We start from the raw sequence: 19,972 nt of genomic DNA on the forward strand, positions 1-19,972 counted from the left end.
GTTAAAGAATTTCTTGGGTTTTTTTTTTTACGCTCTTACGCTATATGTCTCTCGTGTTTTATTTTAGCTGCCTTGATTTCGCCTTTACTTCTCTTATTACACTCTTTGTAATGCTTGAATGCTGCCAATGACCCCTCAGCCTTGTATTTTTTGAAGGCCTTTTCTTTAGTATTAATAAGCATTTTTATGTTGGAGTTTAGCCACCCAGGGTTTAGTTTTGCTCTTTTAAATGCATTTCCCCTTGGAATGCACTGGCCAATCCCTTTGTTTAGTATGCTCTTGAAGCACTCCCATTTTCCCTCCGTGTTCTTTGTTCCCAGGTTCTATCCCATTTGATATTTTCTAGCAAAAAGCACAGTTTTTGGAAATTGGCTCTTTTGAAATTCAGTGTCCTCATATTACCCTTGTGTTTCCTGTTAGTATGATTAACACTGAAACTTATTGACCTATGGTCACTGTTTCCTAAGTTGCCCCATATTTCTATATCCGTGAGCAGGTCTGTATTGTTGGTAATCAGTAGGTCTAGTACCGCATTGTTTCTTGTCCATGCGTTTTACCATCTGACCCATAAAATTGTCCTGCAAAACATTTAAGAACTGACGAGACTTGGATGAATGCACGGTTCCTTCTGCCCAGTCTATATTAAAGTCCCCCATTATAATGACATTTCCCATCCTTGCTGCCTCTCCAATCTGTGAAAAAATTGGACTTGTGTCGCAATTGTATACACTATATTATTTTTTTCTTCATTTGCTATTTTTTTTTATTATAATGACATTTCCCATCCTTGCTGCCATTCCAATCTGTGAAAAGATTTGACTTGTCTCGCAAATGTATACGCTATATTTTCTCTTTATTTGCTATTGAAATGTTTTTGTTATAGTCCTAGCCATAATAAATTAGGAAAATGTATCAAGAAACACAATACATTCCTTCTAAAAACCATTTAGTCAGCAAATATTAGTCACACTGATCCTCTAATTTCAGTAGGGGAGTACTGTTTGCCAAGGGAGTAGGAGATCAGTAGGTAAACATTTTTACTCGCCCCTAGTCCTAAACAAGCAGTTACCCCTGCAGAGTTGGATTTTGAAGTAATTAAGACTTCAAGAGGGGTGTTCTGTTGAATAGTGCATCCTGTCGGATAATGCCTGGTGTGACATCAACACTGCGCATGTGCAGATCGTCAGAGGCATTATCTGACGATTTGCAAAGTGCGGAGGAAGAATCTAGTAGTCAGGTTCCTAATACCCAGGCAGCGGCATATAAAAATCCAAAGTGCAAAAACATTGCTGGACATATGACAAGGGAGTGCCTGGAAGAGAAGAATATGGCGCAAACAGGCTGACGGCAAAACTTATTTTTGTTTTCCATAGAGTGGAGGGATATTGGAACAACTGTCAGGGTTCTATTGTGGTTTGTGTCCACGTTACGGAGTCTACCCGCTCCCTTTGGCCATTATCAAATAAACAAAGAAAATCCCAAATTTTGAGTGGTTGGGGATTCTCTGGTATGTCCCAGTGGGAATACACGGTGAATATTGCTAGTGGCTGTTAAAGCATGTATAATCACATGTAAAATCCAACAGGCTGGTTGTACCCAAGTTGATCGATCAACTTGGGTACATTCAGCCTGCCCATACATGGTTCAAATCTGGTTGTACCCAAGTTGATCGACCAACTTGGGTACATTCAGCCTGCCCATACACGGTTCAAATCTCGGCTGGCTGAGATTCGAACAGTCTATGGCAAGTTTAGGGGTGGAATGCTTCTCATCGACTAACAATGTGAGGAGGCACGTCTATGTTTCTTTGTTGGCCTTTACTACTACTTTATTTTTTATTATTTTTACTGATAATTATTTTTTAATTATAAAAAATATGATCCACCATGAGTGTCAAATACTCTAGGCTGCAAAACCAGCTGCTGAAAAGACCTATGCTTGAGGTCACTCTGGAAAAAAAAAATAACACTAAAAGGGTCAAGTTCACATTGTTGTTAATCAAGCCCTGATGAAGGGGTGCTCTTGGACACCAGAAACGCGTTGGCTATTTTTTGGATTGTCCTCCTAACTCTTATTGGAATAAAGTTGTATCTGGACCTCTGAGCAGTGGTGTGGCACTTCAATTTCAAATACACTACAATCCAAGGAGACTGTGGATATCCTCTGGGGTGTAGAAGCTGCCTGTCCGGGAACCAGATCCCTTACATCAACACTTTAAAAAAACAATACTAGTGAGATAACCCTATGGGTCCAGCGTTATTTTTACAATCTCTACAAATACTCTAGGTATGTCATAGTCTAATAAAAAAAAAAAAAAAGAAGAATAGCAACTACTGTATGTTATATCTATACTGTACTCAAATTTTCTACGCGCCAGCTCGCATTTTGCGAGTGGAAAATGATTGAGGGCGAGTGTGGGGCTGGCTCGAAAGCCGTTCTCCCAGTGATCACCCAGGGGAAAAAAGAGAGGGAGAGGAAGGGGAAAGCAGGCCGGATAATCACAGAGCAGGGATCGCCCCGCTGTAACAGCTTTCATTTGACTCACACAGCACCGCCTCCCATCCCGCCTCCTTTGAAAGACAGAACACTGGTCGAATGCCAGGACGTGTGACATCTATCATAGTAGCCGATCCAAGAGGCTGGACTGTGTGACGGTGAGTGCCTGGCAATTCAAATGAAAGCTGTTACAGCGGGACGATCCCCGCTCTGTGATTATCCAGCCCGTTTTCCTCCTCCTCTTCTCTCTTCCCCTGCACTGGTCAGGCTGCATTGAGGGGCACAGGCGAGGCTGCATTGAGGGGCACAGGTGAGGAGGCACTGATAAAGTTGTTATAAAATATTTATTTTTGTAAATTCTGCTTTCATGCAAAAACATTTAACAGTGTCATTTGAGATAATTTATGAGGGCGTGTTTAGGGGCGGAATTAGGGACAGGGCAGGGTAGTGGTTGGGTGGGGCAACTGGTGGCGAGTATCCCTTAAGCTTAAGGCCTGACTAGCTGCTCAGCACTGGAAATTTTGAGCCCTGTTGTACCAATATTGAAAATACCATAAGCTGTAGATCTTTTTTTTTTTTTAGCAGAGGTTCCCTGAAACATGAATATTTTTGTTCTATTGAGGAAATTGGTTGAGAAAGGCTGGCCTAACTAGAAATATATAGATCTGTAATTTTCAGAATTTGTCAAAACATTCAAATTGTGAGCATATTCTTGTCAGACAGGGCTGTTAATTCCTAGAATTCTAGCCTCTTTTTTTTAGACTTTTTTTTTCCTTAATAAAAAAACCACACAAGTTAAAAGAAAAAAAAAGAAAAAAACTTTATTGAGGTTTCAAATGTCAGAGTTGTCTTCTGTAGGGGGAAATCTAGATACATGGAATAGATCTACAATTTGCTACCTGCTACAAACAAAACCTCTAATTTTTCTCACTAGTTGCAATACATTACTATCCATCATGGCTTTTTGCTCTGCATTATTAAAGTGGAAGACAATTATCATGTCAAAATAGCTGATAACTGTTGTCAGCCACTTTTGTGATGTGAAGAGTAAATAATTTTGGCATATGGCAAAATGTTTTTACTAGCCTGCATAGGCAACATCACAGAAAGACAGCTCTTTGCAAGACTAGGGTCCAAATGGTTCAGAGTTCTGGCACTTTTCCTATGAATCTGATGTTGGGTGGGATTACAGAACTCAAACAGAAGATATTCAGGCAATTACAATATATAACAAAAAAACCTGAAGATTGAATTTCTACACAGCTTGGTTTCATTCGCCAGGGGCCCCACTTTAGATAAAGCACAAAGTATTTAATGAGGAATAACACGATCCACTACAAGATTTGCCTCGCATCTACATTTTCCAGTTGCAGTGGTTGGTATTCAACAGTGGTTGAACCCACAGACCTCACAGGTACATCATTTCTTTTTTTTCTATTTCAGGAGCTATGCCTAACAATAGGGCAAAAGAAATCCAGTGTTGCCAGTATAAAACTAATCAAGTTTTAGATTGAAAATTCTAATCTCCAATAGAAACATGACAGCTGGAGTCTGATTAGGTACTACAGGCCACACCAACTAACAAGCATGCAGCTAGTAAAGTCTGAACTCCTAAAATACTTAGTTGTTGCAGATCAGAAATCATGAAATAGAAAAGCAAGGAGAAAGATGACAGCTTGGGCATCTACACCTACAACATTCACAATGATCAAAGTAAAATACTCCCTCTCCTTTTGCAGGTTGCAAAACAGGCACACTTGGTTTTCAAATTTTACCATCACTTCATCTGCCACTGTTGTGTCCTAGAAAAAATAAAGGTTTAGTAATGACAGCTCTTGTGCTAATACTGGCATAAGCTAAAAAAGCCTGTTCAAAGTTTTAGAACAAAGGATTGATATTGCACAGGTGGATGGACTTCAGAGAGATAGCCTGTGGACATTTAACTCTAGCTATTTTTTTTTTGCAACAAATTACTTAGAACTTCTTTCACAGATTGTAAAATCTTTTGGTTTACAAAAAACGAAATAAAGTGGGTCTGATTGTATATGCTGTAAATTGAATAGATGATTTAGGCAAGTCCTTGCCCTGTGTAGTTGTTGGCTAATCTAAAGAAGGTTGTACAGTCAGTGTAACATGTGTGATCACATCAAGAAGTTCATTAAGTAACAGAAGGCATTTTAACAGATAAGTGGTAAAGAGAATTTCAACAAAACCATTACTAGATAAAAACGCCAAAAAATGTAAGTCTAGGTCTGGTTATTTATAGGAGCTAAAATAAGTTCTATCTATTTTATACATTCACCTCTTGTTATTTACACAATTAAAAACGAAGTGTGCAATAAGCATAAACTAGCAAATACAGCTATATTGTTAACATGATGCAAACAGTGGTTCATTACCCAGTGGCAGCCATATGGTTCAAGTCTTTAAAAGTCTAATCAATATTCATAGCTGAGCAGTAAATAGATCTATATACACAAAGGTATTATTCTGAAGGATGTTCTTATTTTCCTGACTAGTTAAAACCCCAACAGCTTACTGCATGTTTTACACGAACAGCAAGTCAACTGAAAACTCAAGCAAAAGATCCAAAAATCTGGTTCTGTAACCTTCAGGATTTCCATGGTCTGAGGAGTGATACAAGTTTTTCAGATCTTTATTAGGGGAGTTGGTTAGACCTCAGCAGTGGAGACTGTTTGATGACACCCACAAGACGACAGAATCTTTTTGTCTTGCAGAGGAATGATAAGAACTGGAATTTTCATCCTCCCATCAGATGGTTTGCTGTTGTTTGCTTGACCTGCACGTGCTGAATAGGATGATGAGAGCAATTAAAATGATGACTACAAAGAGGAAAATGAGGGCAGCCCATGAGCTGAAGTCAGTGGCTTTGAGAACAGAGGTTTCCTCAGGTGGGATCATGTTGGTAAGGTTCAGCATATACCCGAGGGCCCAACCGATGGAAGTGTCACCAGCCTGGAAAGAACATTGAAAAGAGCGGTGATGATTATTTTTCTCTGCAACCAGGATATTTTGAAATAAACAAATTAAAAAATATTAAAAAGGATTCTTTACTTCAAAATGAAGCACTTTGTACAAGGTTGATGAACACAAGAAAGATTCCACAGTTTTTTCAACTAACGTGTACACTGTGAATTTCATTTATTGACAACATCCACCCACGGATCCTAAAAGAATTGAGTGCTGTAATTTCAAAGCCTTCATTTCTAATTTTTAGGGACTTGATTGGCGTAGGGCCAATGGGGTGCCTATATTTAAAAAGGGATCAAAGTCTTTGTCAAGTAACCATAGACCTGTTAGTTTAACTTCTATAGTCGGGAAGATACTGGAGTGTTTAATAAAAGACCACATAGATGAGTTCTTGCTGGAAAAAAATACTTTAAGCAACAGACAGCATGGATTCATGAAAGACAGAAGTTGTCAAACAAACCTGATTTCTTTTTATGAGGTGGTAAGTAAAACCTTGGACAGAGGGTGGCTGTGGACATAGTATACTTGGATATTGCAAAAGCGTTTGACACAGTTCCCCCCACACACAGCTATTGTGTAAGGTAAAGTCTACAGGCTTGGAAAGATCAGTTTGCAAATGGATAGCAAATTGGCTAAAAGATAGAATACAGAGAGCATGGTTAATGATTCTTATTCTGAATGGTCAAGGCTATAAGTGGTGTACCCCAAGGTTCAGTGTTAGGACCCTTACTTTTTAATATCTTTATAAATGATATTGGGTCTGGGATTAAAAGTACAATTTCAGTCTTTGCAGATAACACCAAGCTTTGTAGTGGAATAACTTCTTTACAGGATGTCTCCAACTTACAAGCTGACCTCAATGCACTGTTTCATTGGGCAACTATGTGGCAAATGAGGTTTAATATTGATAAATGTAAAGTTATGCACTTGGGGGCTAAGAATATGCATGCAGCATACATACTAGGCGGAGTAGAACTGGGGGAATCCATAGCGGAGAAGGATCTGGGTGTTCTGGTAGATCATAAGCTTAATAATAGCATGGAATGCCAAGCTGCGGTTTCCAAAGCAAGCAAAGTCCTTTCTTGTATTAACAGAGGCATGGACTCCAGAGAGAGAGATATAATTTTGCCCCTGTACAAATCATTAGTAAGACCTCATCTGGAATATGCAGTTCAGTTTTGGGCACCAGTTCTTAAAAAGGATATTGGGAATTGGAGAAAGTGCAGAGAAGGGCAACCAAACTGATAATAGGCATGGAGGAGCTCAGCTATGAGAAAAGATTAGAGGAACTAAATTTATTCTCTTGAGAAGAGGAGATTAAGGGGGATATGATCAACATGTATAAATACATAAGGGGTCAATATAGTGAACTTGGTGTTGAGTTGTTCACTTTGTCAACACAGAGGACAAGGGGGCACTCTTTACATCTAGAGGAAAACAGATTTCATCTTTAAATACGGAAAGGTTTCTTCACCGTAAGAGCTGTAGAAATGTGGAATAGACTCCCTCCAGAGGTGGTTCTGGCCAGCTCACTAGATTGCTTTAAAAAAAGGCCTGGATTCTTTCCTGGGTGTACTTCCTATAAGTGGGTACTAATATTTATAGGTAAAGTTGATCCAGGGACTATCAGATTGCCTCTTGGGGGATCAGGAAGGAATTTTTTTCCCCTGCTGTAGCAAATTGGATCAAGCTTTGGTGGGGTTTTTTCGCCTTCCTCTGGATCAACTCCGGGTATAGGATTGTGTATATGGGATTGTATGGTTGGGTTTCCATTACTGTTTTTTTTTTTTTTTTCCAGTTGGTTGAGCCAGATGGACTTGTGTCTTTTTCCACCTGACTAACTATGTAACCTGGGACCTTGTAACTCTGGGTCTTTGTGTAATGGCCTTTATTATGATATTGTTTAATACCGTGATATACACTGCTCAAAAAAATTAAAAAAGGAACACTTTTTAATCAGAGCATAGCATCAAGTCAGTTAAACTCCTGGGATATTGATCTGGTCAGTTAAGTAGCAGAAGGTGCTGTTAATTTCATTAACATCAAAGCAGCTGAAACTGATTAACTAAAGTGCACTAGATGGGCAACAATGAGATGACCTCCAAAACAGGAATGGTTTTACAGGTGGAGGCCATTGACATTTTTTTCTCTACTCATCTTTTCTGACTGTTTTTCACTAGTTTTGCATCTGGCTAGGGTCATTGTCTCTACTGGTAGCATGAGGCGATACCTGGACCCTATAGTGGTTGCACAGGCAGTCCAACCCCTCCAGGATGGCACATCAATACGTGCCATTGCAAGAAGGTTTGCCGTGTCTCCTAGCACAGTCTCAAGAGCATAGAGGAGATTCCAGGAGACAGGCAGTGACTCTAGGAGAGCTGGACAGGGCCGTAGAAGGTCCTTAAAGCGGTAGTATACCGATATTTGTGACTTTTACCTACAGGTAAGCCTATAATAAGGTTTACCTGTAGGTACAATATCTACTAAACCTGCACGGTTTAGGAGATATTTGCCCTGCATGCAAGAACTGCTTGCCGGATTTTGCCGGAAAGTGAAACCACGCGGGAGTGACGTCATCGCGGCTCCGGCCACTCACAGCGCCGGAGCCATCGGACTCAGAAGAGACGCCGAGGGAGCATGTCAGCTCCCACAGCGATGTCCAGAGGTCAGTGTCGGGGCTTCGTTTTAAGGTAAGTATTTCATAATGAGCTAGTATGCGATGCATACTAGCTCATTATGCCTTTGTCTTGCAGGGTTTGTTTGTTTTTTTTTTTCTTTTTCGAGAGTATACAACCGCTTTAATGCATCAGCAGGACTGGTATCTGCTCCTTTGTGCAAGGTGGAACAAGATGAACACTGCCAGAGCCCTACAAAATTACCTCCAGAAGGCCATTGGTGTGAATGTCTCTGACCAAACAATCAGAAACAGACTTCATGAGGGTGGCCTGAGGGCCCCGATGTCCTGTGCCCACTGCCTGGCACCGTGGAGCTCGATTGGCATTTGCCATTAAACACCAGAATTGGCAGGTCCGCCACTGGTGCCCTTTGCTTTTCACAGATGAGAGCGGGTTCACCCTCAGCACATGTGACAGACATGAAAGGGTCTGGAGAAGCCATGGAGAATGTTATGCTGCCTGTAATATCGTTATGACTGGTTTGGTGACTGGCATGACTGGTTTGGTGGTGGGTGAGTGATGGTCTGGGGAGGCATAGCCATGGAGGGACACAAAGACCTCTACAGGCTAGACAATGGCCCCCTGACTGCCATTAGATATTGGGATAAAATCCTTGTACCCCCTTGTCAGACCCTACGCTGGTGCAGTGGGTCCTGGGTTCCTCCTGGCGCCCCCCTGGCCTCATGTGGCGAGAGTATGCAGCCAGTTTCTGGAGGATGAAGGAATTGATACCATTGAATGGCCCCCACGCTCGTCTGACCTAAATCCAATAGAACACCTCTGGGACATTATGTTTCGTTCCATCTGACGCCGCCAGGTTGCACCTCGGACTGTTCAGGAGCTCAGGGATGCCCTGGTCTATATCTGGGAAGAAATACCCCAGGACACCATATGTCATCTCAGAAGGAGCATGCCCAGATGTGGTCAGGCATGCATACAAGCACGTGGGGGCCATACAAACTACTGAGTACCATTTTGAGTTGCTGCAATGAAATTTCAGCAAAATGGACTAGCCTGCTGCATCATTTTTTTACTTTGATTTTCGGGGGGTGTCTTTGAATTCATCCCTTTGTAGTTTGATTATTTTCATTTCCATCAAACGATGTGGGATCCTTTCCTTCCTAACATTACCCAGTCCAGATCAGTATAGCAATCAGCATGACATTTTTCCCCATTGAGATCTGATGTGTTTTCAAAATGTTCCATTCATTATTTTGAGCAGCGTATTTAATTAGTATTTGAGCTTTTGTAATGAATGTTTACGGCTTGATTGGGAGAAGGGAGAGAACAAATATTTTTGTTTGAATTGCAAACAAAGCCAATAAAGGAATTTATTAGGAAACCAGCCGCCTTTGCATTTCCTCCATACATTTTAGATCAATGACCACAGAAATCCAATGACCAATAGAAGGGACAGCATGTCTCTATTATTGAGGATTTTGGGCTCTGGCTGCCAAGTGAATCTGGAGAGAATGTTTGTAGCGTCTCATTTGGCTGTACTTGTCTTGTGGATCACAGGAGTGCAGTTCATTCTGCCCTCCTGTGACCCGTTTTCAGCAGACAGCGGGCGGAAATCCGCTGTCTAGTGACATCAGAGAGCCGGTCCAGGCTCGGACAAGATCGTAACAATAGAGTCAGGACCTGCCCACCTAACTGGACTGGCACCTGGCTCAGCCTCTCAGCGAGCCTTTGAGAGCCTGATCTGGCCACTCCCATCCGGGGGTTGGCCGAGCAGAGAGCTGTGAGAAATGAGCGATCTGCAGAGTTAGATCGCTCCGTTCTCAGTCTTTTAGGCACCAGGAGACAGATGCATTATAAGATTGATGCTGCATCCACGTAGGTAAGGGTGATTCAAGAAAAAAAAAATAATTCCTATACATCTCTTTTAATGATTGGAGTAAGGTGTAATAGGGAGATATGTGTGAGTTTAGTAACCAGTCTTGATTTCTTCCTAATATGGTCATATTATTGGGCATTCCCAAAAAATACATAATATAATACCCCATGCCTGCTGACATTTCTAGCACATTTACGGAGTGGAAGAAAACCTTAGGATTGTAAGCTCCTTAAGGGAACTGACTGATGTGAATGATATACGTAAAGCGCTGTGTATATGGATAGTGGTATCTGCAATAATAAATGATAGGGGGTGAACTGTCATATTTACTGTTCCTGGTTTGAGTAGTAGTACATAGGAAGTGCATAACTTGTATGGCCTGCCAATATTTCAAGGAGGAGGGGTGGTTAAGCAGTGTCTGCATTTCAGAGATGGACTTCAATTCTTCTCTCAAAATAAATTCCTTAACCTAAACTAGTTGGCACTGATACATGGTTTAAAGTGAGGCTCAGAGGATCTAGGAGGGAAAGTCATGGATCACTGGGGTTATAGCAAAAGGGTGAAGCTGTGAGTTTGGGATGGAGCCAGATTTGTAAATAATAGAGAATGCGGTCCCTATAGGTGGGTGGAATTTAATCGCTGGTGGGTGGAAGCGTGGATTGTTGTCAGGACAAGGATTGTAGTGAGAGAGTTCAACCATGTCTTGCTTCAAGCCCCCTTGTTTATTTGGCAATATTCAGAGTCCTGAATATTCAGTCTTAGTCTTAAACCATCATATATTTGCATGCATACCTACGTCTGATTTTTATTTAACCCTTTCTTTATTTACATATTAAAAGCACACAATCGAGCAGCTAAACACGAGCAAAAGCACAAAAAAAGCACATGACCTCTGCTGCATTTGTGGCACGTAGGGCAGCCCATTGATATGAATTGCTTCCCTATGCCAAAAATGCAACATTGCACATATTCGTGACTCCCAATGTTGCACTACATAGTGTGAATGGGAGTGTCTCCTGGTAAATTAGTAGCTTTAGATTGAACTTGGGTTTATATCAAGCTAACAAAATGGAGAAAATTGTTAAAAGGGGGGCGGAGGAGAGGTCATGTATAGTCTTGAGATTTTTTTTTTTACCTTCTTCTGAAAAGTGATGTTGGGGAAAGTGCTGTTATCAAATTTGTAGCCTTTACTAGTTAACAGGTAGATGAAATTAGCGGTGGCACAGTATCCACTGAGATGTTTCTGTACAAATGCAGGACTCTTGCTGGACAGCTATAGAAAAAAAAAAAAAAAAAAGGGGGAAAGAAATATACATAACTATATAAATGCAGTACAACACAAGAGAAGATCTGATCCTAATACGGCTTTTTAAAACACACCATGGTGTGCCTAGTTCTACCAAGCACACCTCTAAAACTAGGTATACCAATGGCGCATTCTGCTGCACAATGCATGACTGCAAGTTGAAAATGCATTAAATATGCAGTACAAATAGAGCCATTGGCGCTTCCTGCCTGGACACACCTAGAAAGATTGAAGAATAAAACCCATTAATCCAAACACCATTGAGTGTGTTATGGAATTTGTTTGCCAAGCTTCCAAGCCTAATACTAGTCACAAACACATTCTAAAATAATTATTTTTAAGGTTGATGATGTACAAGCCATACCCTTTAAAGGGTGTTGCGTTTGCTCATTTTCTTATTTTAAATTACTTGCTTGTAATTCAATTGAAATAATAAAAATGGCAGCTTTGTTGAGTTCACTTTTTTATATTTTGGCATTCACTATACATATAGTATTTTGGCTGCATTGAGAACTTGCCAGTTATTTTTTTATCCCATGATAGACCGCATACATGAAAGGATTACTGCAATGGTACATAGTTTGCGCACAGGTTCACTGAATGACTTTAAAGAGTTTTGTAATGGACAAGGGTGATCCTTTGTTTACCTGCCCCTCCTCTTCCCTTGTCCATTCAGAAAATGCTTTGAATTGTGTTACCGTAGTTTACCTGTGCCCAGACTTTGCATGTGCCCAGAATACGAGGGATCTGTGAAGGGAACATGTACACATCTAAACCTATAAAATTTTACCTTTGGGAACATGTTACATGTTCCCACCCCTGCAATGTCCCCCGATCCACTGCATCTAGTGACAGCAAGCAGGGGATCTTCTCCCTCCACTCAAGATTTTTTTTAAAAACGTGGCCATGCAGGGCTCCACCCGCCCGGCCTCTCTGTGAATGGGAAACAAGTACGGACAGCCTTTGCGGCTGTTGGCTTGTAGCTCTCTATAAACTACCAGGGAACTGTTGAGCACTCTAGGTAGTGTGTACCTGCCTAATGGGCCATACACACTATAAGATTATCTGAAGACTTTTTCCTTTAGACTTACCAAAACCAGATAATATGAGGTCAAACCTAAACACTTTCAATTTGTATGCAATCTGTCAGGCCCTTGCACTACATAGAAAAGGTAAATCTAAAGGAAATCTAACCACAAAAGTTGGATAGTGTGTATCCAGCTTAAGAGTTACGAGTAGACAAGTCTGCAGGAATCCTGCATGGCACCCACAATCTGATGATTACTGGTGCAATGCTGTTCAGGCTCCTAGTAAAAAATAAATGCAAATTATTTTAACATGCATAAAGATGTGCATTTATTTATTTTTTTTTAAAAAGGTGAACTTATCCTTTAACCACTTTGCCACTGAGTACCGTAGTACTACTGCGGCAAAGTGGCTCGTTATCGTCTGACGACGTAGACCTACGTCGTCAGACACTCCCCCTTGTGGGCGGCGCTCGCGCGCCGCCGGAGGCTCGCTCCCGCTGTATTCAGTCACAGCGGGAGTCGGGCCAGGGGAAGAGCAGCGACGATCGCCGCTGCTCTGCCCCGATCGTCGGGGATCTAGTGTGGAGATCCGCCCGCCTGTGTAAACACAAGCGGGCGGATCTCCCAAGTGACAGATCGGAGTGTTCAGCATAGCTGAACACTCCGATCTGTCCCTGGCTCACACAGTCACCTCCCCCCCCACACGTCAGTAAGCACCAGGCATACATTAACCCCTCCCTCTCCAATAAAATTAACCCCTTCCCTCCCAGTGTCATTTTTACAGTAACAGTGCATATATATAGCACTGATTACTGCAGTAATGTCACTGGTACCCTCAAAAGTGTCAAAAATGTCAGTCAAGGGTCCGATCTGTCCGCCGCAATGTAGCAGTCCTGCAAAAAAAAAAAAAAAAAAAAAAAAAAAAAAAAAAAAATCGCAGATCGCCGCCATTACGCGTTAAAAAAAAAAAAAAAAAAAACACCAAAAATGACAGAAATCTTTCCCTTTGTTAGTAAATGCAATAACTTTTGCGCAAACCAATCAAAATACGCTTATTGTGAATTTTTTTACCAAACATATGTAGCAGAAAACAAATTGGCCAAAAATTTAAAAAAATTTTGATTTTTAAATTTTTTTGGGGGGAATTTCATATAAAAAAAACGTGAAAAATATTGTTGTTTTCTCAAAATTTACGCTCTTTTGTTTATAGCGCAAAAAGTAAAAATCGCACAGGTGATCAAATACCACCAAAAGAAAACTCTGTTTATGGGAAAAAAAAGGACGTAAATTTCGTTTGGGTATGGCTTTGCACGACCGCGCAATTATCAGTTAAAGTCGCACAGCGCCGAATCGCAAAAAGTGGCTCAGACGTAAGACCGCAAAATGCTCTAGTGGTAAAGTGGTTAAAGCCCTTGTGCAAGGTGAAGGAAATCTGTAAAACATGACCTGTTGGACATACTCGAGGGCTGAGGTTGGGAACCACTATTCTCGGAGATGCTTTGAAAATAAATAAAATAAATGCATCATGCTCCCTCTAGTGGATACTAAAAAAAAAAAACTGGCGAAAGCACAGGATGGTAAAACAAATAGCTTAGCTTAAAAGACATGCTGTCATTGCATTTTCTCCCGACTTCCTTCAGAACCCAGCAATGGTGCAAGCACCACCACAGAACTAAAAAAAAAAATGCATTTTTTGTTGGCTCTTCAAAAAAAAAATAGCCATTTTCATGCGATCTAGGCAGTATATAGATATTTCAAAGATTACGCAACAAGGACCCAATCAAATGAGAAAAAAAAAAAAACACACACACACTTGGCTAGTATCTGTATATTGCTATTAAAATAATAAAATGTGTATGCTCATCGCTTAAAGACATCTGCCTCTATTTATTTTTTTGATTAATCCGCACGAGATACCTATGACTAATTGATGTAGAGCAAATTTCATGATGCGCGGTAACGATAAAGCTGACCGACTGATGAATATGACATTACTAAAAGATAACACTGGTGTATTCCAGTTTGTCATGACTCACATCACTATAAGTGGAGGAGCAGATGGCATCGGTGGCGGTACCCAGGTCCTCCAGAGAACTGACTGGCATCCTCATCACAGATTTTATGTAGTCGATGGTGTAATAAAATGCTGCAAATGCCTGAAACAATTAATAAAATAATAAATTATTGTGTTTTTTTTCGCCGCATGCATTTGTACACAGAGTCATTTACTTTACCTTTTATTATTTTAATTTGACAGTAAGCTGTAAAGGCCCAAAGCCTGGCTTAGATTTTTTTTTTTTCCATGACAACAGCCATCTGAGCTGGCACTGCTTGGTAACAAGTTGCATGTGGGACTTGTAATAAACATATGGCAAATGTTGGCCTAATAGCATGGTTTCCAGTAAATGCCAGTTTCCATCGGCTGGTACATGTGGGAAGTTAAAATATATCTGGAACGGTGTAGAAAAATACTTATAAAAAAAAAAAAAAAGTGAAGGCATGTCTGCTTGCTTTCATTTTTTTTCTCTACAAGTTGGCCACAGTAGTGCAAGATCAGGTGTAATTTATTACTAGTTTGCCTAAAAAAAAAAAAAAAAAAAAAAAAAAAAAACTGTCCTTCTAGGCTGATTTTTTTTACCTCTCCTTCTGTAAATGCTAGTTTTTGGCTTCTCTATGGCGATAAAGAACACAAGAACTGAGTAGGCGGAAACAGCGAGCGATGTTAAAGCCTGACTCCAGGGAAAAGAAAAACCTCCCTTGACCCCTTAATGTTCAGTTAGGTCAAGGGGACAAGAAGAGCAGCTTTACTTACCTGATCCTCCGCTCCCATGGCAGCTGGTGCTCCAGCGGTGGACTGTTCCCTGGCATCCTTGCATCCAGTGCAGGGCTATAAATTATGCATTGGTCTTCTGTTTTTGCATTGGTCTTCAAGACTTTAGAGGACAGGCGACTGTCAGAGAATGATGGACAAGTCTTGCAGCATGGAGGATCGGATAGGTAAAATGTTTTTTCTTGTTCCCCTAGTAGACCTATATTGGCATTGAACTCTTGCAAAGCAGAGGCAGCACCATGGCAAGCAATCATATTTACTTTCCCTGGAGTTCAGCTTTAAAGTGTATCTAAACACACTTAACCAAAATATATAGTTGATCATGTTCTATAATGTCAAAATCCCATCTGCTTTCAAATAAGTTATGCCAGCAAGGTAATGAAAACCAATTTCTCAATCAAGTCTAATATTTACGATCATTTTAACTTCTACAGTATACCCAAAGATACTGGGCCAATTGTAACATTTTCTGATCATTTTTATTCAAATCAGCCATTTAAGACTCAAATTAAAGGACTGTTCTCCATAGAGAATCGGTTTGGTGACCATTATAGGAGGTGAGGGGAATTCTCTCTCTGTTCCAATGACAAATCAAGTGAAACAGGACACACAGCAAAATGCAATACACATACTGTGGGTCCATACTATATTATTATCTTTTTTGTGCCAGTTTTAGAACTGGAAAGGTTGGGCTTATATAAAAACAAAAAAAAAAAAAACACAATGCTAGAGAAATGACTGCGGGGGCAAAAGATGCTGGAGAATACTGTGAATAAAATCATGGCATGGAGTGCAGGGGGTTTGACAGCAGTATATGCAGGAAAGGAGTATAGAAGGTATGAGTGTAGTATGTGCAGAAGAAGAGTGCAGGGGGTATAAAAGCAGTACGTGTAGGAGAAGAGTGCAAGGGGTATGACAGCAGTATGTGCATGAGAGAAGTGCAGAGGGTGACACGAGTGTGTGCAGGATAGGGGTGCAGAGGGTAGAACAGTAGTATGTGTAGGAGAGCAGTACAGAAGGTATGACAGCAGTATGTGCAGGAGAGGAGTGCAGAAGGTATGACTGTAGTATGTGTAGGAGAGGAGTACAGAAGGTATGACTGTAGTATGTGTAGGAGAGCAGTACAGAAAGTATGACTGTAGTATGTGCAGGAGAGGAGTACAGAGGGTATGACAGCAGTATGTGTAGGAGAGCAGTACAGAAGGTATGATTGTAGTATGTGCAGGAGAGGAGTGCAGGAGGTATGACAGCAGTATATGCAGGAGAGGAGTGCAGAGGGTATGAAAGTAGTATCTGAAGGAGGAGAGCAGGAGTATTACTGTAGTATGTGCAGGAAAGGAGTGCAGGGGGTAGGACAGCAGTATGCGCAGGAGAGTACAGAGAGTATGACAGTAGTATGTGCAGGAGAGGAGTGAAGGGGTTACGACAGCAGTATATGCAGGAGAGGAGTTAAGGGGGTATGACAGCAGTATATGCAGGAGAGGAGTACAGAGGGTATGACAGCAGTATATGCAGGAGAGGAGTGAAGGGGTTACGACAGCAGTATATGCAGGAGAGGAGTTAAGGGGGTATGACAGCAGTATATGCAGGAGAGGAGTACAGAGGGTATGACAGCAGTATATGCAGGAGGAGTGCAGGAGTATGACTGTAGTATGTGCAGAAAAGGAGTACAGAGAGTATGACAGCAGTATGTGCAGGAGAGGAGTACAGAAGGTATGACTGTAGTATGTGTAGGAGAGGAGTGCAGAAGGTATGACTGTAGTATGTGTAGGAGAGGAGTACAGAAGGTGTGACTGTATTATGTGTAGGAGAGGAGTACAGAAGGTATGACTGTAGTATGTGTAGGAGAGGAGTACAGAAGGTGTGACTATTATGTGTAGGAGAGGAGTACAGAAGGTATGACTGTAGTATGTGTAGGAGAGGAGTGAAAAGGTTATGACAGTAACTATATGTGCAGGTATGGATTTCTGAGGGTAGGACAGTAGGCAGGGGGATGTACAGCCACCCCTCCTGTACCATACCCAGACCTGGTCTCTATTAGGTTAGCAGGGGTGCCTGTCCTGTGACACTGCGAGGGAAGGAAGGGAGAGGTTTGGGGACTGGCGCTTGCCTGGTTGCAGGGATTCCTGCACCAGGAAGTGTTGGAGAGTGGTCAGTCCTACATCATATCCATTCACTGGGAGCCTGCAGTGGCCAACAGAGCTACCCATAGTGGGCCTCCCTCCAATAAGCGTATGGTAGGCATGGCCGGAGGGAGCAAGGAGCGCACACGTGGGTCCAGCACTGTGGAGAACGGGAGGAGTTGCTGAGGGAGGATTATTTAAACATACTTACAGGAGATCTTGTCACCCATAGAGAGGCATATTTAGTGTTGCTGAGTGTATACCTCCATAGAGAGGCATTTTTAGTGTTGCTGAGTGTATACCTCCATAGAGAGGCATTTTTAGTGTTGCTGAGTGTATACCTCCATAGGAGAGGCATATTTAGTTTTGCTGAGTGTATACCTCCATAGAGAGGCATATTTAGTGTTGCCGAGTGTATACCTCCATAGAGAGGCATATTTAGTGTTGCCGAGTGTATACCTCCGTAGGAGAGGCATATTTAGTGTTGCTGAGTGTATACCTCCATAGAGAGGCATATTTAGTGTTGCTGAGTGTATACCTCCATAGGAGAGGCATATTTAGTGTTGCTGAGTGTATACCTCCATAGGAGAGGCATATTTAGTGTTGCTGAGTGTATACCTCCATAGGAGAGGCATATTTAGTGTTGCTGAGTGTATACCTCCATAGAGGCATATTTAGTGTTGCTGAGTGTATACCTCCATAGGAGAGGCATATTTAATGTTGCTGAGTGTATACCTCTATAATGAATGGGTATACCGGTTTGCTAAGATCACAAGCCTTTGGCTTGAGATGAGAACAAATTCTATTTGCATAAAACTAATTTAAGAAATGATCCTTTCATGTACAGTTTTCCTAATCTCTAATGGGTAGATCAAACAGCTCAATATTTACCCAGGCACAGAAACAGACAAAGCATCAGATAGAACCTAAAGTAGAACTAAAGTTCTGCAGCCACAAACAATGAGCAAACAGGCTCTTTATTGCAGGCAGGTAGGTGCATTTTTTTTCTTTTTTTTTTACAGAAGACACATTGCATGTCTGGTCTGCAATAAAATGCACCTACCTGCCTGCTCACAGTCATCTGACATGTAAACTGAGCTGCGCATGCACAGTTCAGGTTACATTGTTGGCACAGTCCCTGTGTGTCAGGATGACTCCTTCCTGCACAGCCAATGAAGACCCAGCAGAAGATGCAAGCGCAGGTGAAGGAAGGGGAACGTTGATGGAAAGGCAAGTTTACAGATAAGATAGCTTATTTTTTTCGCACTATCACTTTGCACAATGCTGTCAGCCAACAGTTTGGAGAAAGTAAAGAGACCTCAACAGCATGTCAGAAAGGTTGTACGGACCCCATGATTTCAAATTTTGGCACAGAGTATGTGTGGGAGAGAAGTATGGAGGATGTACAGTGGACAGTATGTGCTGGAGAGGAACAAGGGCAAAACAGAGGTAGGCATGTGCCAAGGAATGACAGCTGGCAGTCCATGTAGGAGAGGAGTACAGAGGGTATGACAGCGGGCAGTCCATGTAGGAGAGGAGTACAGAGGGTATGAGAGTGGGCAGCCCATGTAGGAGAGGAGTGCAGAGGGTATGACAGCGGGCAGTCCATGTAGGAGAGGAGGGCAGAGGGTATGACAGCGGGCAGTCCATGTAGAAGGAGTGCAGAGGGTATGACAGCGGGCAATCTGTAGGAGAGGAGTCCAGAGGGTATGACAGCGGGCAGTCCGTGTAGAAGAGGAGTGCAGAGGGTATGACAGCGGGCAGTCCGTGTAGAAGAGAAGTGCAGAGGGTATGACAGCGGGCAGTCCGTGTAGAAGAGGAGTGCAGAGGGTATGACAGCGGGCAGTCCGTGTAGAAGAGAAGTGCAGAGGGTATGACAGCGGGCAGTCCGCGTAGAAGAGGAGTGCAGAGGGTATGACAGCAGGCAGTCCGCGTAGAAGAGGAGTGCAGAGGGTATGACAGCGGGCAGTCCGCGTAGAAGAGGAGTGCAGAGGGTATGACAGCGGGCAAAATGTGTAGGAGAGAACTGCAGAGGGGAATAACAGAGGGAGGGATATGCAAGGAGAATGACGTAGAGGGTATGACAGCGGGCAATACATGTAGGAAAGGAATGCACAGGGTAGGACAGCAGGCAGTATGTGTAGGAAAGGAGTACAGAGGGTATAAAAGTGGGCAGTATGTGTAGGACAGGACTGCAAATGGGGAGGTGCGTTTTTGGTGCAGTTTTTTTTTTTTTTTTAACTGACCAAATATGCAGCAAGCAGGATTTTTAAACACCGCTTCAAAAAAAAAAAAAAGTGCCGATAATGGCCGACAATAAATTCATGTGAAATTAAATTCATGATATTAATTAAGAGTGGAATACATTACAATTATAATTTTTCTTTTTTTTTTTTCCAATAAACATTTTTAAAAAACTCAATTTCAGTTTCGGCCAAGTGCATCCCGAATTTTCGGTTTCGGCACCAGAGAATTTTCATTTTGGTGCACCACTAAAAAATATATAGATTTTTTAAAAACCGTCAATTTTGGTTTCGGCCACATGCTTCCTGAATTAACGGTTATGGCTCCAGAATTTCACTTCAGTGCACCACTAAGGAAAATATATATATATTTTTTTTTTTAAAAAAAAACGTAAATTTTGGTTTTGTCTACATGCATCCTGAATTTTCGGTTTTGGCCCATA

The 19,972-nt window shown here is 41.7% G+C and overlaps 1 protein-coding gene across 1 annotated transcript in view; it reads right to left on the reverse strand.

The window, feature by feature from the left end:
* Nucleotides 1–4,728: 4,728 nt before the first annotated feature.
* The window catches only part of ENTPD2 (ectonucleoside triphosphate diphosphohydrolase 2), a 114,139-nt gene continuing 98,895 nt past the window's right edge, over nt 4,729–19,972 (reverse strand). The window contains exons 7-9 of the mRNA XM_082262840.1: nt 14,370–14,489; nt 11,135–11,272; nt 4,729–5,472 (exon numbers count right to left, since the gene is read on the reverse strand). Of these exons, the coding sequence (XP_082118966.1) occupies nt 5,269–5,472; nt 11,135–11,272; nt 14,370–14,489 (462 nt within the window). The 3' untranslated portion in view covers nt 4,729–5,268. The remainder of the gene's footprint in view (nt 5,473–11,134; nt 11,273–14,369; nt 14,490–19,972) is intronic.

Source organism: Pelophylax lessonae (assembly GCF_965119305.1).
Source record: "Pelophylax lessonae genome assembly, chromosome: 7".
Taxonomy (NCBI): Eukaryota; Metazoa; Chordata; class Amphibia; order Anura; family Ranidae; genus Pelophylax; species Pelophylax lessonae.